Source organism: Carettochelys insculpta, chromosome 2, assembly GCF_033958435.1.
Source record: "Carettochelys insculpta isolate YL-2023 chromosome 2, ASM3395843v1, whole genome shotgun sequence".
In the NCBI taxonomy this organism is placed as follows: domain Eukaryota; kingdom Metazoa; phylum Chordata; order Testudines; family Carettochelyidae; genus Carettochelys; species Carettochelys insculpta.
In genome coordinates, this window is record NC_134138.1 from 196114320 (window position 1) to 196129160 (window position 14841).

Sequence of the window (14841 nt, forward strand, 5' to 3'; positions counted from 1 at the left end):
AACTGGTGTCTAGAGCATTGCATTTACAAACACCTTCAGCTTAAGTCTTAAGAAATAAATTCAGAAGTGGGAAGGCAGTTAGTACCTTTGGAAATCAGCATAATCTTGCCTATGTAAGCCACAGGAGAAAGCTTCTAAAGGTTTCCCCAAGAGAGGACGTATGCCTGCCGCAGGTAGTTTTCAAGTGGTTTTTTTTTTATTCCTTTAAGTATTCCTTTACAGAAGGGCACATATTGACTGATCTTGCTGCATCAGTTTAGATTTTCTTCAGGTACTTTTAAGCTACCTGTATTCCAAAGACTTAGGGAGAGATCCTGCCTACTACTCCCACCCTTTTACAGGAGTAGGAGGGACACAGACATGTAAAGAGCTATTCCCAGCATCCCCGTTTCCTACAGTGCAGAAAGAAAAACAGACAGCCGTAAGCCTGCTTTCCAAAAACACCCTCATAAATCCTAGGATAGGAAATGCACTGGGGGCAGAGGACAGTCTCTAGCAGTGCTGAAATAGTGGGCAGTCCAAATAGTCCATAAACACCTTGTCTGTACTTGAAAAGGTTTGCTGGTACCATTGTACTCTTGTAGACAAACAGTTTATATCTGTGGTGTCCAATGCATTCGCCACTTGCCACATGTGGCAAACAGGTCACGGTTGTGGCGAATAAGGATCTGGAGCCACACGTGGTTCTTGGAGCTTTTAAAGCCGGCTCCTCCTGAGAGCCGCATACAGGGAGCGCTGTTCACCCACTCCGCACATGCACCCCACTGCTTGGTGGGAGAAGTGTGCAGTGGCCCCAGCAGCAGTCCCATTGGTGGCGCTGGTGAGTTGCTGAAATTAAATTAGAACAGGCGGAAGGGGAGCCTGGCCCTGGGAGTGGGCATTTATTTTGGGCGGGGGGGGAAGTGTTCGGCTCTGGGGCAGGAGGAAGGCATTTATTTAGCGCAGAGGGGTGCTGGAAGAGCCTGGCTCGGGGGAGGGCATTTATTTAGAGCAATGGTAGGGGGCTGCCCATGGCAAATATGGAAGGATGATAACCACAAGAGTGGTGATCTTTGAATTCCTATTAGGCACTGCTAGACTAGATCCTCAGTGTCGTGTCTAAATGATACCACAACTGAAAGGTCTATTTATACAGGGGTGGAGAACATCCAGCCCATGGTCTGGATCCAGAGTGCCACTTGACTGGATCTGAACCTGGAGGTTCGGGGCTCCCCTCCCTAGCATCTGTCCCACAGCAGGGAGCGGGGTGGAGAGCCCTGAGCCTCATGGGCTGGATCAGGCAAGTCTCTGCCAGGGCACGTGGGCTGAGGGGAGAAGGAAGTGGTGCTGTGGCCGCTTCTCCTTCCTCTTCCCTGGCTGGGGGAATGAATGCTAGCATCCTGCTACCTGTACAGAAGCTTCACTCACCACTCTGACTGGCTGGAATTTTGGCCAGTCAGAGCAGTGGGGTGGGGAGCAGTGACTGGCAGCAGCGAGGAAGAAAACCTCCTCCGAGAGGCTTTTCCTCCACCATTGCCACTTCCCTGCCGGAAATGTCCCACTAGGGTTGGGACATGCCTACCGCTTACTGCTTCCTCCTGCACAGACCCCCCCAAACTTGCTCCTGACCCCTCCCTCCCTCCTTGACCCCCCCCCACTTCTGCCCCCCTTCCACCCAGACCCCCCAGCCTCAGCTGTTTCTGTACCCTCCTTCCCACCCAGACCCCAAATACCCACCCCATCCTGCTCCTGTACCTCCCTGCCACGCAGACCTCACACCTGCTTCCCAGCAGCCACCTCCCACACACTGAACCCTGACCCCCCGCATTTTTGGTCCTACCCCAGGCCTCCAGAAGAGTTAATTTGGCCTGCAGAGAAGCCCTGAAACTCAGTCTCTGCCTTCTCCACCCTTCTGCCTATGGTGCTGGAGTGCGAGAGGAGGGAAGTGTCTCAGGGCCCATATCAGCGAGGGTTTTGTGATTCTTTTTTTCCTTCTCCTTTTTTAGGTACCCCCTGATTGATTTTTCTGTGGATCAGTGCCCCACAACCTAAAAAAAGTTCCCACCCCCACCCCACCACCGGTTTATTAGTTGCTTTATGAGAGGCCTTGGGAAAGCCTGGCTCTTTTCCCTTTTGCAAAAAAAGAACTGTTTCATATGTTTCTTTGATAAATAGACAGTACCCTATAGATGTACTTTTCCCATCATCCTTTGGAAAGACTTAGGGTTTAGCTATACTTTGACATTTAGGGGCTATGCTCACAAATCCTTCCACAACCGAGATGAAAATCATCACTTGAAAATTTTAGACTAAACAGTTTAAAAGTTTAATCACAGTGCTGTCTGGTTATTTAGTCAACATTTAGCTATGCTTACCTGGCTCAGAGCCATGATTATCCTGAATAATATGGCCTATCCCTCCTCGAGGCAGCAGAAGTACTGAATAGGCATATATATTTCAGGTCTCATTGCACAGGCATTTTGTTCCATATTCAAACTACTGTTTTGCACAGATCTGACAATCCAGTTATCCAACCAATAATATGAGAAGTAAGCTTCACAGCGTTTGTTTAGGTTTGTGGATGTGCACTCAGGTCATGCTGTATCTTTGCTCTGCCTACGCCTATCTTACCAGAACACAGTCTTTGGAAATTAACAAAAATCCCACTCTCCTCAGCTGCATCACAATCTGAATGTCTTCAGTAGTACAGGATAGAAATTAATAAAATTTGTAATGAGAGAGAATTGGTGCTGACGATTGTCAAGCATCCCAGTAATACAACACAACTTTTTGACACAACCCTGCAACCAGTATTCCTGTAAGCTGAGTGCTTGGGCGACCCTTCAGAGAGATTCAGGTGCCACCCACATGATTAGCAGAGTACCGATAGCAACCACAGCTGGGCAGCACGTGTTTCTAGGAGTGGTGCACGTCTGCTTAGGCCTTGGTGCTCAGAACAAAATGTATTCTGCTCATCAAAACAAAAAAGCAGTCAAGCAGCACTTTAAAGACTAACAAAATAATTTATTAGGTGGTGATCTTTGGTGGGGTAGACCCACTTCTTCAGACTGTAGCCCTACCAGAACAGACTCAATATTTGAGGCACAGAGAACCAAAAATAGTAATCAAGGTTGACAAATCAGAAAAAAATCATCAAGGTGAGAAAATGGGGGTTGGGGGGAAGTCAAGAATTAGATTAAGCCAAGTATGCAAAAGAGCCCCTGTAATGACCCAGAAAATTCCCATCCCGGTTCAAACAATGTGTTAATGTGTCAAATTTGACAAATTCAACACATTAACACGTGGTTTGAACCGGGATGGGAATTTTCTGGGTCATTACAGGGGGTCTTTTGCATACTTGGCTTAATCCAATTCTTGACTTCCCCCCAACCCCCATTTTCTCACCTTGACAATTTTTTTCTGATTTGTCAACCATGATTACTATTTTTGGTTCTCTGTGCCTCAAATATCGAGTCTGTTTTGGTTTGGCTATTGTCTGAAGAACTGGGTCTGCCCCACCAAAGCTCACCACCTAATAAATTATTTTGTTAGTCTTTAAAGTGCTACTTGACTGCTTTTTTGTTTTGATAGTATATGGACTAGCACGGCTTTCTCTCTGTTATTATTCTGCTCATGGATGGAAAAAATTAGAGGGAGCCCTACCAGCAACCCTTACTTAGGTGGAAGGGAAATTGCTCCCATATCCGGGAAGAAGGCTTCAGTGAAACTACTTGTGTGATCAGAGAATGTCTCTACCCATACTTTAGAAATCAAGACATTTTCAGGTAAGATTAAAAACAATATGTTCTCCCTTCAGTATGTTACTGTTGAATTCGTGTCCAAGAATGGCAGACCACAATTTGAGGCATTTAAGGAACCCACTCCTCTCAAAACAAGGAGTCACTGTAAATAGAAAGGAACTACCCAAATTCTGGAAGCTAAATACCAATATTAATGTACATTAAACTCAAAAAGCTTACTAATGTTTTACACACATCAGGGGAACTACATATCTCCCATTGTGAGACAGTACAAAGATAAGAACTGTATAATGCTGAAGTTGTACATTACAAGAGCTTTACGAAAAATAGAAAGAATTTTAATATGTCTCATTTTAAAAAGTAGCTTTGAGTTATATGTGGACAAATTACTTTAGATTTAAAGTATTTGAAAGAGTTTGTAAGAGACACATGAAGGTTTACGGGATTGTAAATATGTACTCAGTGGTTTAAAATTAAGACGGTATGCAGTTATTCATTTATGGACATAGTTGTAGGGTATTCTAATTTTCCAAGGTAAAACTAACTTCACTCTTAATCGTGTCTGCTAGTTTCATCATATCATGACTAGGCCTGAAGCCAACAGTTTCTCTCACATCATTAGCATAGCCCCATGAAATAAGGGTAAAGCAGGAAGCGACCATCTTGGGCAAACAAAATCCTGGCTTATGTCCATTAACGTCTACATGAGACCTTAATATATTGCTTTAACAATGAGTGCGCAAAGAATAAATACCTTTTCTGTCTGCATGAAACAGAAACAATTTTACCAGGATGGACAATTTCATCAAGGCACCGAGAGATGCCCAGGTTCAGAAAACAAAGCAAGTAGTCACATAGCATCTTTGAGACTATCCATTTTATTTATTAGGTAATGAGCTTTTGTGGGTAAGAGCCACTTCTTTAGATTTCTTACCCACGAAAGCTCGCTACCGAATAAATAAAACTGTTAGTTTTTAAGGCACTACAGGACTGCTTCCTTTGTTTTATGAAGCTACAGCCTAACATGGCTACCCCTTCAGACTATTTCCCCTTCAAAAAGTTGGCCCTGCCTCTTGGCCACCCAACATACAACATCTGCTCTGGGGAAAGCTAAAGGGCAGTACAAAAGATCAATGTCTTAATCTCCTGGGCACACACTCTTGTAGAAGCATCAGCGAGGGAGCCGAGTTAGCTGGTATCTTAAAAACGAACAAGAAGTCCTAGGGCACCTTATAGACTAACAGATTTAGGAGCACAAGCTTTCGTGGGCAAAGACCCACTTGTGATGCATCTGATGAAGCGGGTCTTTGCCCACGAAACCTTATGCTCCTAAATCTCTGTTAGACTGTAAGATGCCCCAGGACTCTTGTGGCTACTGTTGTAGAAGTTCCGGCCAGGCAGACCAGCCCAGAACCGGGCCCTCTGCACCTCGCTGTCAGCTAGGGAGCGAGACGAGCAAGAACCCGGGAAGGGGCGCGGGGGGCAAGGGGGGGGACACTCCCGCCTGGCGCCAGCCTTGCCCAGCCCAGCCGCGCTGCAGAACAGACACAACAAGACGAAGGGGCGAGCTGGAGGGCGCTGGTTCGTCACCCGGGGTGGGAGTGGGAGGCTCCGGCGCACAGCGAGCTCCCCTCAGCTCCCAGGCCGCCGGCTAGGCGGCGGGCGCGGCTTCCCCTCCTCGGCTCTGACCGCCGGGTCGGGTCCCGGCCCGCCCTGGGGAGAAGCGGCTCGCGCACAGCCCGCTCCCGGGGACAGTTCGCCGCAGCCCGCGCTCCCGCCCCGCTTACCTGCCAGCTGCAGGAGCTGAGCCGCGGCCAGGAGCAGCCCGGCCGCCAGCACCACTGGCCGCCCGGCCGCCATCTGCTCGGGGCGCTGGTGAGGCGCTCTGCCGCTGCGCCCCGCTTCCTGCTCCGCCCTGTACCTGCGGGACCGCCGCCCGCGCAGCTCCGCCCTGCCTCCGCGCCAGGTGAAACGCCGCCTCTTCCCCCAGGGCGGCGCCAGTCATCGCCCTGCCCCGCCGCAGGGCCGCCCCTCGCGGGCTGGAGCGTGGGCCTGCAGGGCGGGAGGAGAGGAAGGGTGGCGGGAGTGGGCCTGCAGTGACCCCCGGGCAGTCGGGCCAGGCAGGCTCCCCCTTTGCATGACTGCTGCTGCGTCCGGTCCGGTCCGCCCCGGGGAAAAGTGGGCAGCTTTCGGTCTCCGCGCCCTTTGCGGTGGCCGCGCCGGGCATGGGACAACAGCGGGGCGCCGCGCTGCCATGTAGGCTAGGAGTGCAGACTGTCTTCAATAGCCTCCCCGGGCGGGTGGCCGTATGGCCCTCTGGCAAGTAGGGGCCTCTCGCCTCTGGAGCTGCTCCCCCGTGGCCGGGCCCCTGGGCGGTGGGGGCGGCTGCCCCATGGTGGGGCACTGGGGGCGGGGACTGCCCAGCCTCTCGATGCTGGGGATGGGGACTTGTAACCTCTTGGTGGGGTGCGTGTGGTGAGAACAGGGGCTTCACAGCCTCCCAGCGTCGCGGGGGGGGGTACCTATTGGATGCCGGGGGAGTGGGCAGGCATAGCCTGCCCACGGCTACAAGGCCCCTCTCACGATGAGAGGGGACCCATTAAAAACAGCCCGGTTCCAAGTAAATACGGGGGACAACGAAAGAAAAACCAGGAGCGGGAGTGAGGGTCAAAGGTTTAAAATGAGGGAGCCAGAGGGGGACACTGAGCAGAGGACCCCCGACAGCGCCCACCGTTCCTCAAAGGCGTCCAGGGAGTTGGTGGACGCCGCCCAGAGGAACTCTGCTCGGATTCGTGAGCGGAGGGAGGAACGGAAGTAGGCCCCACAGTCGCAGGTCACCCCCCCGCCAGCCTCCTCTCCCTGGTTTTGTAAATGGCCATTTTGGCCATGGCCAGGAGGAGGCTGACGAGGAGGTCCCGCGACTTTGTGGGGCCATGGATAGGGTGTGAGAGGATGAGAAGGTGTGGAGAGAAGTGCAGCCAGAACCTCAAGAGGAGGTTCTGGAGGAGCTGGAAGAGGGGGTCGCGGGGGGGGGGGTAGGGAAGGAGGCAGTCGCCCAGTGGAGGGGCTCCCGGGCAGCAGGAGCTGCCTCACCGAGCCATGGGTCTGTAGGGAGCAAGGCAGCTGCCCCCTGGCAGAGCTTGCTGGCAGCAGGAGCTGACACCAGGGGGTGCCAGGGAATGGGGCCGCTGCACCATGGAGGAGCTCCCCTGCAGCAGGAGCTGTTGCCCGAGGCACAGGGTCCAGGTAACAGGGCAGCCTCCCCGCAGAGGAGCTCCCTAGCTGTGGGGGTGCTGCTCCAAGGCACAGGATGCCAGGGAACTGGGCAGCTGTCCTGCAGTGGGGCTGCCTGGCCGCATAGGCTGCTGTCTCAAGATGCCCGGCGCCAGGGAACAGAGCCCCACAGAATACAGGACAATTTGCACATTTTCTTCAAAAAGTCTGGATGCCTGTGGGACAGCTTAAATAAGGGACTGTCCTGGGAAAAACGAGATGGATGGGAACTCCATTCCGTAGATGTGGAAAGTAGAGGTGCAGGGGGGGCTGAAGCTCCCCCCAGATTTTGCTCCCTCTGCCTAGGTCTCAGCTGATGGGCCAAACTCCCAATGCCTGGGGCTCGTGCTGCTGCCAGGGGTCCCATCCGCCAGCTCAAGGGGGGTTCCAGTCACTTTCTGCTGTCAGCCACAGGGTCCAGGCTTTTGGAGACTCCACTGCCACTCGGGCAGAGACATCCCATCCATAGAATAGTTTGGGAGGCCACCTTGGGCCTCAGACTTAGAGGGACCTCATGGCAGCTGCACCAACTTCTATGGACAGGACAGTCCCCTGTATTTATGGGAGCCCAAGGCGGCCAAAGGGTCGTCACAGGGCAGCAGAAAGGGTCAGACCTCCTTAAATTCAGTGGGCTGGCAGGAAGCAGAGCAACCCACCTCGTCCCACCAGCCTGTTCTGCTCTGTTCCCCCAAGCCTTGCATCACTCAAGGCAGTGGAGCAGGCCAGGGCTGGGGTGCTTGGTTACGTGCTGTGTGGTGAAGTGGAGCACTATTTGAGTGCTGGGAGATGGCCATAGAGCAGTGTGGGCCTGACCCATGTTGCCACCCCCACACTAGGCCTCCTGGTAATTCCCTGGCTTGCACAGCTCTGCGGGGTGGGAGGAGAGCATGAAAGAGGGAGTAAAAGAGGGGCAGGAAGAAGTAGACGGGGGTGGATCAAGGTGGGCTTTGGGTGGAGTGGGAGGCAAAGCAGGGGTAGGAAGAGGTAGGAACCTGAAAGAGGTGGTTGCCTTGGACCTTGCACCCCCTTAGGGATGGGTCCTGCCCCCAGGGTCCCAGGCACCAGGCCAGGGATACCGCAGCAGGTACTGGGGCCCTGAGTGGTGACCCTACACCTAGGAGCCCTGCTGTTCCTGGGGTGTCCCAGCTACCAGCCCTGTGGGCTTCCCTGCTGTACCTTGGGGCTCCATAGCAACCCAGGGTTCTGACTGCCAGGCCAGCACCCAGTGTTCTGCAGCAATGCCCAGCTGTGGCTCCAGCTTGGAGTGGTAAGGGGCGTGGATAGGGTAAGGCGTGTGGGGGCAGGGGCACTGCTATACCCCAAGGGCACCATGTCAGATTTTGGTGGCAGGGCAACTTTAACTGCAATTCCTGGGGCTATTTTCTATTGTGTCAATGGTCCACAGTAACTTGAAAACTAGCCCAAAATTAGCCCAACCCATTTAACTTTCTTTTTTATTAACACTATGGTCTATACCTTTAAAAATTTAATTTTTAAATTAAAAATGTAATTTAATAATGCATGTTATCAGCTGAGACCTATAACAAACACATTTTGGCAGCCAGATCATATCAATTCTACAGATTAGTTTATGTTCACTGAAGGGTTTATACAAATAGTTATGATAAATGGAAAGGATTAAGTTGGAAGGAGGTTTTTAGTGTATTGCGGTAAGGATTTAATAAAATAAACACTTCCATAAAATTCACTGATTGTACTCAAGTTTCTGAGACTGCCTCCCTCAGATATGTTAAACAGTAAGTACAACAGGAGATAAAATACGTTTGACCTCTCTAATCCAGCACCCTCAGGACCTGGCTGGTGCTGGATGAAAGGATTTACAAGACCATGGGTCGTCAATATTGTCTGTCAGAATTACCAACACTTTCAGTGCCTACTGGGCTCTTAGAAGACATTTAGGGCTACATTACAGTTAAATAACTGCACAAAACACTGAAAGGGCCAGGATGGGTGGCTATAAACAAACTTTATGGGACCATGGGAAACTTGGCCACACCCGTAATAACTAAAATCATGCCAGGTTACAGATGTTGCCAGACAAGAGTCCTAATCAGAGAGTAACAGAGAGGTAGCCGTATTAGTCAGTATCCACACAAAACAAAACAGCAGTCATGTAGCAATTAAAGACTAATACAATTTATTAGCTGATGAGCTCTCATGGGACAGACCCACTTCAGACCCAACTGTCTCCAGATCTGAAGAAGTGGGTCTGCCCCACGAAAGCTCATCACCTAATAAATTATTTTGTTAGTCTTTAAAGTGCTACATGACTGCTTTTTTGTTCTGATTAGAGAGGTTCAGTCTGTATTTACCAGTTGGAAAATGAGATACAGAAAGAAAGCTGCAAAACAGCTGTCTGAAGGTAGCAATTGAGACTCAGTAGCTCCTCAAACATTATCCTGGAAAAGGTCCTAGATAATGAAGACTCTACTCTGAGGAGATTTGGCCAAATCCAGGCATTCACAGAGGAATCAGTGTTTCGCTCCCAAAGCCTACAGTCCTGACCCAGATCCCATTGTTGGCAAAGGATAAACTCCTGCAGACAAGTGGGACTAAATGATAGAATGAATGACCATGCTGGGGTACTGCCATTCACTACAAAATTAGAAAGATGGAAAAATTGGAAAGTTTTAAGAGTAATTTAAGAAATATTTGTAGTGGCAGCAGCTCAAGCTTCTTTCTTCATAGCAAGGAAAGATTGCAGGTTTTCTTTTCTGCAACATAGCTCTTAAAATCTGTCTGTGCTTTACTTTCGTCATTTATCTAAGTGTACTATGTCCCCTTTCATCTTGAGAGACGGTGGTTAGCAGCAGCTGTGAGCATCTATGGGCAGTGTTTGAGTCTGCAGTTTTCTCTCGTGGTTTATCCATCCAATATTGGATTTGCACAGTCTATTGCAATAAGCACGTGTCAGTTTATTTCCAAATTCTTGAGTCTGAGAGTTTTTCCTTCTAAGACAAAGTTCTTTTGCATGACCTGCACATATGCTATCAAGGGATGATGTGCCCTGTCGTAGCTATTGTCACCAGGTGTTTCTATCTGATGATATAGATTCCCAGGATTTTGGATCAATGTTGATTTTTTTCATGGCGTTTTGCATGTATCCTTGAATCTTAGCTTTGGTCTTCCTCTTGTTTTCAACCCGGATGATAGTTCATTGAAGAGGATTTCTTTGGGAAGACGTTCGTCACCCATTCTTCTCACATGACCAAGCCATCGTAGTCTTCTACTGTTGAGGATTGCTATGAGGCTGGTATACCAGATCTTGACAGGACATCTGCATTTGAAACTTTATCTTGCCAGTTGATATTCATAATTCTGTGGAGGCAGCAAAGATTGAAGTTGTTCAGTTTTTTCTCCTGGTTCGAGTAGGTGGTCCATGCCTCAAAACCATATAGCAGGATACTCAATACACATGCCTGGTAGATTTGTATCTTTGTTTTCACTGTCAGCTTAGGATTGTTCCAAGCTCGTTTCGTAAGTCTGCCAAAAATAGTAGCTGCCTTCCCAGTTCTGATGTTCAGTTCTTTGTCCATGGATAGGGTTGTGGTGACAGTAGATCCGAGGCAGCAGAATTATTGAACCATGTCTAATGGGCTGTTATCCAGAATGGCATTGGGTCGCTGAGATATACCTTGAGTGAATACAACAGTTTTCTTCATGCTTATGTCAAGAGAGAAGAACTTGCAGGCTCTGGACAGAGAATCCATCAGTGACTGTAGCATGTCTTCATTCTGAGCGACGAGAGCTGCATCATCTTCAAAGAGGAGTTCCCTGATTAGGACTTACTTGACCTTAGTTTTGGCCTTGAGTCTTGCCAGGTTGTAGAGAGAGCCATTTAATCTTGTGTGGAGAAACATATCACTGCGTGGGTTTTGAAATGCGCAATTTAGTAGAACTGAGAAGAATATGCCAATGAGGGTAGGGGCAAGAACACGCCCTTGTTTGACTCCACTGTTCATTGCAAACAGTTCCAATGTAGATTGATCATATGCACTGTTGCTTTCATGTTTTTGTGAAAGGATGTTATGAGCTTGAGTAAGGTCGGTGGGCAGCCAATCTTGGTTAACACACTGTATAGTCATGATCTGCTGTGTCAAACACCTTTGTTAAGCCCACAAATGCTATGAATAACAGCTTTCCTTGTGCTCTGCATTTTTCCTGTAGTTGTCAAAGTGAGAAAATCATGTCCGTTGTTGACATGCCAGCCCTGAAGTCACATTGTGTTTCTGGATAGACTTGATCTGCAAGTTTTTGCAGGCGTTTGAGAATTTGCCTGTGATGCTCAGTAACGAGATGCCTCTGTAGATGCTGTGGTCACCCTTGTCGCCTTTGTTTTGAAAGAGTGATGATGTTTGCGCCCTTCATGTCATGTGGGACATCTGCTGTCCAACATTTTAGGAATAAATCATAGAGGAAGGGGAAGAGCACAGCCTTGTTTGCTTTCAGGACCTCAGCTGGGATTCTGTCATTTCCTGGTGCTTTTCCACTGGAGAGAGCATCAAGAGCATGAAAAATTTCCTCCTCCGTAGACTCTGCATTTAGCTCAGACATTTCTGGAAGAGTTGGGATGAGTTTGTCAAGTTTAGGTTGCATTGTACGCTCGTGGGAATAGAGCGTCTTGGTATGAAACACGGGGGTAGAGGGGCTTCAGCCCCTCCCCCGATCGCCCAAGTGGCCTCAAGTCAGCACCCATACTGACAGCCTCTCTGTAGTTTAGTAATTATTCTTGGCACTTTCCTATAACTTTTCATTTTCGAATGACTTACAGTAAATTAATCTTCATGGCACCCGTGTGAAATAGCTAAACATCCCCCTCATTTGACAGATGGGGGACTGAGGCACAGAGAGCTGAAGGGCTTGTCTACACTACAAAATGTTGTCAATAAGCCAATGTTGACATAAAAAATTGATAAAGTTGCTAAAGTACGTTCTCACTTGCTTCCTTTGTCGACTGATCACATCCATGTTGGGCCACACTGTCATCCACAGCATCATCCACAAGAGGTATGTATCCCACAATACCCGGTGACACCATCTGTCACTGGGTGTTGTGGGAATACACTATGGAGAGCAGCACATCCTGGGACCATGCCTCATATCTCATCAATCACTGGGGTTGTGTCCCAGCCCTCCAGTGGTTACCAGCTTCCTTTTGCATCATTTTTCCAACTACCATTCTTTTCTGTATGCTCTACAATCTGCAGTGAGAAAGAGTGGATCCTGCATTTATCTCTTGTACTCTGTGAAGTGTTGTGAGGACATTACACAGGGCTGTCTAGTTAATCGTGACGTTTCTGACAGCAGAAGACTTGCAGGCACAGCCCAACATACCGACAGCGGCAACGTAGCATTGGTCTTGGCAGTCACAGCTGCGTAGGGTAGAACATCACTTTTGCCCTTTTCAAGCATTTTCTTGCATTGATGTGAGGCCACAAAATGTCATATTCTTTTTTACTTTGTGGGATTTCTCAGTTTCCGCTTCATTCCACCCCATCTCACAACTTTGATTATGCTATTGGGACCAACACACAGTTTTGTGAGGGTGACCCTTTCCAAGCACCTACTTTACGAGCAAACATGTATATTGTGTTCTGTTCCACTGTACTTTCTCTTGATCAGTAGAAGCAAAGTTTTATAATGTACAACATTTTTTATTTTGTTTTCCACAAATTCACATAGCACTCACTTCAGTCCCAGATACAGGCTTTTCAAGAAACCTTGATTACTTTTTTGGTTCTCTGTGTCTTGAATATCAAGTCTGTTCTGGTATGGCTATGGTCTGAAGAAGTGGATCTGTCCCACGAAAGCTCACCACCTACTAAATTATTTTGTTAGTCTTTAAAGTGCTACTTGACTGCTTTTTTTGTTTTGATAGGCTTTTCAAAGCAGCAGAGTTCAAACCACTGATCAGAGTGGCAGAATGTGGATTGTGGGACACTTCCTGGAGGCCAGTAAAAGTGAAAAAATGCCTCATGGTATCTACACTGGATGTTTGTGAACAATAAAGGTAGGAAAAAAGTCTCCTGTAGGGGTGGAATTTTTTTTCACTAAAACCAGGCATTTTTTGTGACAAAAGTTACATTGCAGTGTGTACACTGTCATTTTGTCACCAAAAGGCAGCTTTTGGCAACAAAACTTGGTAGCGTACACAAGGATTTGTAAAGAGTAAATCACGTGAAACCAACCTGATAGCTTTTTTTGCTAGGATAACACGCCTTCTGGATAAGAGAGAAGTGGTAGATGTGATATACTTAGACTTTAGTAAAGCATTTGATACTGTCTCACATGACTTTCTTTTAAGTAAATTAGGGGCATACAAATTATATGGGACTACTATAAGGTGCTGGCATAACTGGATAGATACGTGTTCCCACAGAGTAGTTATCAATGGTTTGCAGTCATGCTGTAAGGGCATAACGAGAGGAGTTCTGCAGGGATCAATTTTGGGACTGGTTCTGTTCAAAATGCTCATAAGGGATTTAGATAATGACGTAAAGAGCATGCTTACAAAGTTTGTGGATGATACCAAACTGGGAAGGGGTTTGCAAGAGCTGCCTAAAATATTTGAAATGTGAAAGCCCATAAAAGATGTCAAGTTTAGGGTGGTCAAAGGGGGTTATAATTAGAAGTAAAGGAATACAACTGAAAAAGGACAATGTAGGTAGAATACCAAGAACAATTACCTCATGGCTAGATGTAATAAAGTATTGATTTCTTCAGTGAACAAGGAAAAGCACTGTTGTCTAAGTCATGTAAAACTGGAGTCTAAATAGCACTTGAAAAAATAAGGAGTAAGAGAGGATCTTTTCTGCCTCTAATTGCTATGATTATGTGATAATAATTGCACTTTTTTCCAAAGTTGAGGCACACAGGATCAATTCTGCTGCTGCTACTACTGTCAGTTCCAAAACATTCATTAACATTAAAGAGAGCTAGATCAAGAGGCCCATGATAAGGCAAATTCCATGAAAGAAAACGCATATGTATATGTGTATACATTTTTTTCATGTAGTCCCTTGGTCCATTGTGCATTACTATGGCAAATCTCCAAAACAAATTTAAATTGTACTTAAAGTAAGTGGCAGAAAAGGGGGAAGCAGAGGTCAAGAGTTTCAAAAATGGTTTCTAGGGTTAGGCTCCTTAGTTTCTCTGTGGACACCTGTGAATGGGAGCCCGCAGTGTTCCCTGTAAGCTGAGTGCTTGGGCAGCTGCCCAGTGGTGATACAGGTGCCATCCAGATGATTAGCAGAGTGCCCTCAGCCACCCACAGTGGGCAGCTTGTTTTGACTGGTGGCACATACTAACACATGCTTTGATGCACATAACAAAATAGATTCCACCCACAGGTAGAAAAAAAAAAGGGAGCATTGGCAGCTGTTTTTCGAACATCAGCCTATTATTAAGGATAAACTTTGATTAGCTCCCAAAGCCCTTGCTTGCCTCTGTTGAGGGTTGAGCACTGGTGCAACTACTCTGATTGCTGATCACTGCTGCTGAATTGGAGCTAAGAGCTAGGCCCTACGGTGGTAGTCAGCACTAGCACAGCCAGTCAGTTTGGCGAATAACTCAGAGTTTACTGAAATGCTGAGTTCAATTATCCAGTCAGTATTGTGGTTACCCTAGTGGTTTCATCATTTTTTAAAAGATGAAGAAACAAGAAAAAAGTTAGGAGAAGAAACAGCAAGGGTAGGGGGGTTGTGCAATATATATATATATATATATTATTTAGTGCTGCCGGTATACAGTGTCAATGCAAAGCTCAGGGGAAGCACTTAGCTCTTGGATATGATCCATCAGACTTTCA

At 47.7% G+C, this 14841-nt stretch overlaps 1 protein-coding gene and 1 long non-coding RNA gene across 3 annotated transcripts in view; one reads left to right on the plus strand and one right to left on the minus strand.

The window, feature by feature from the left end:
* CDCP1 (CUB domain containing protein 1) overlaps positions 1 to 14841 on the minus strand; it is an 80726-nt gene that overhangs the window by 39392 nt on the left and 26493 nt on the right. Inside the window, exon 1 of one of the 2 annotated variants that reach the window (XM_074988246.1) lies at positions 5528 to 5956. The exons of the other annotated variant lie outside the window; for it this stretch is intronic. Within the exon in view, the coding sequence (XP_074844347.1) occupies positions 5528 to 5600 (73 nt within the window). The 5' untranslated portion in view covers positions 5601 to 5956. Of the gene's footprint in view, positions 1 to 5527; positions 5957 to 14841 lie in introns of those variants that run through there. 2 annotated transcript variants of the gene reach the window in all.
* Positions 5480 to 14841, plus strand: part of LOC142009743 (uncharacterized) — a 48400-nt gene continuing 39038 nt past the window's right edge. Inside the window, exons 1-2 of the long non-coding RNA XR_012644555.1 lie at positions 5480 to 5706; positions 12913 to 13044. This is a non-coding gene — a long non-coding RNA (uncharacterized LOC142009743). The remainder of the gene's footprint in view (positions 5707 to 12912; positions 13045 to 14841) is intronic.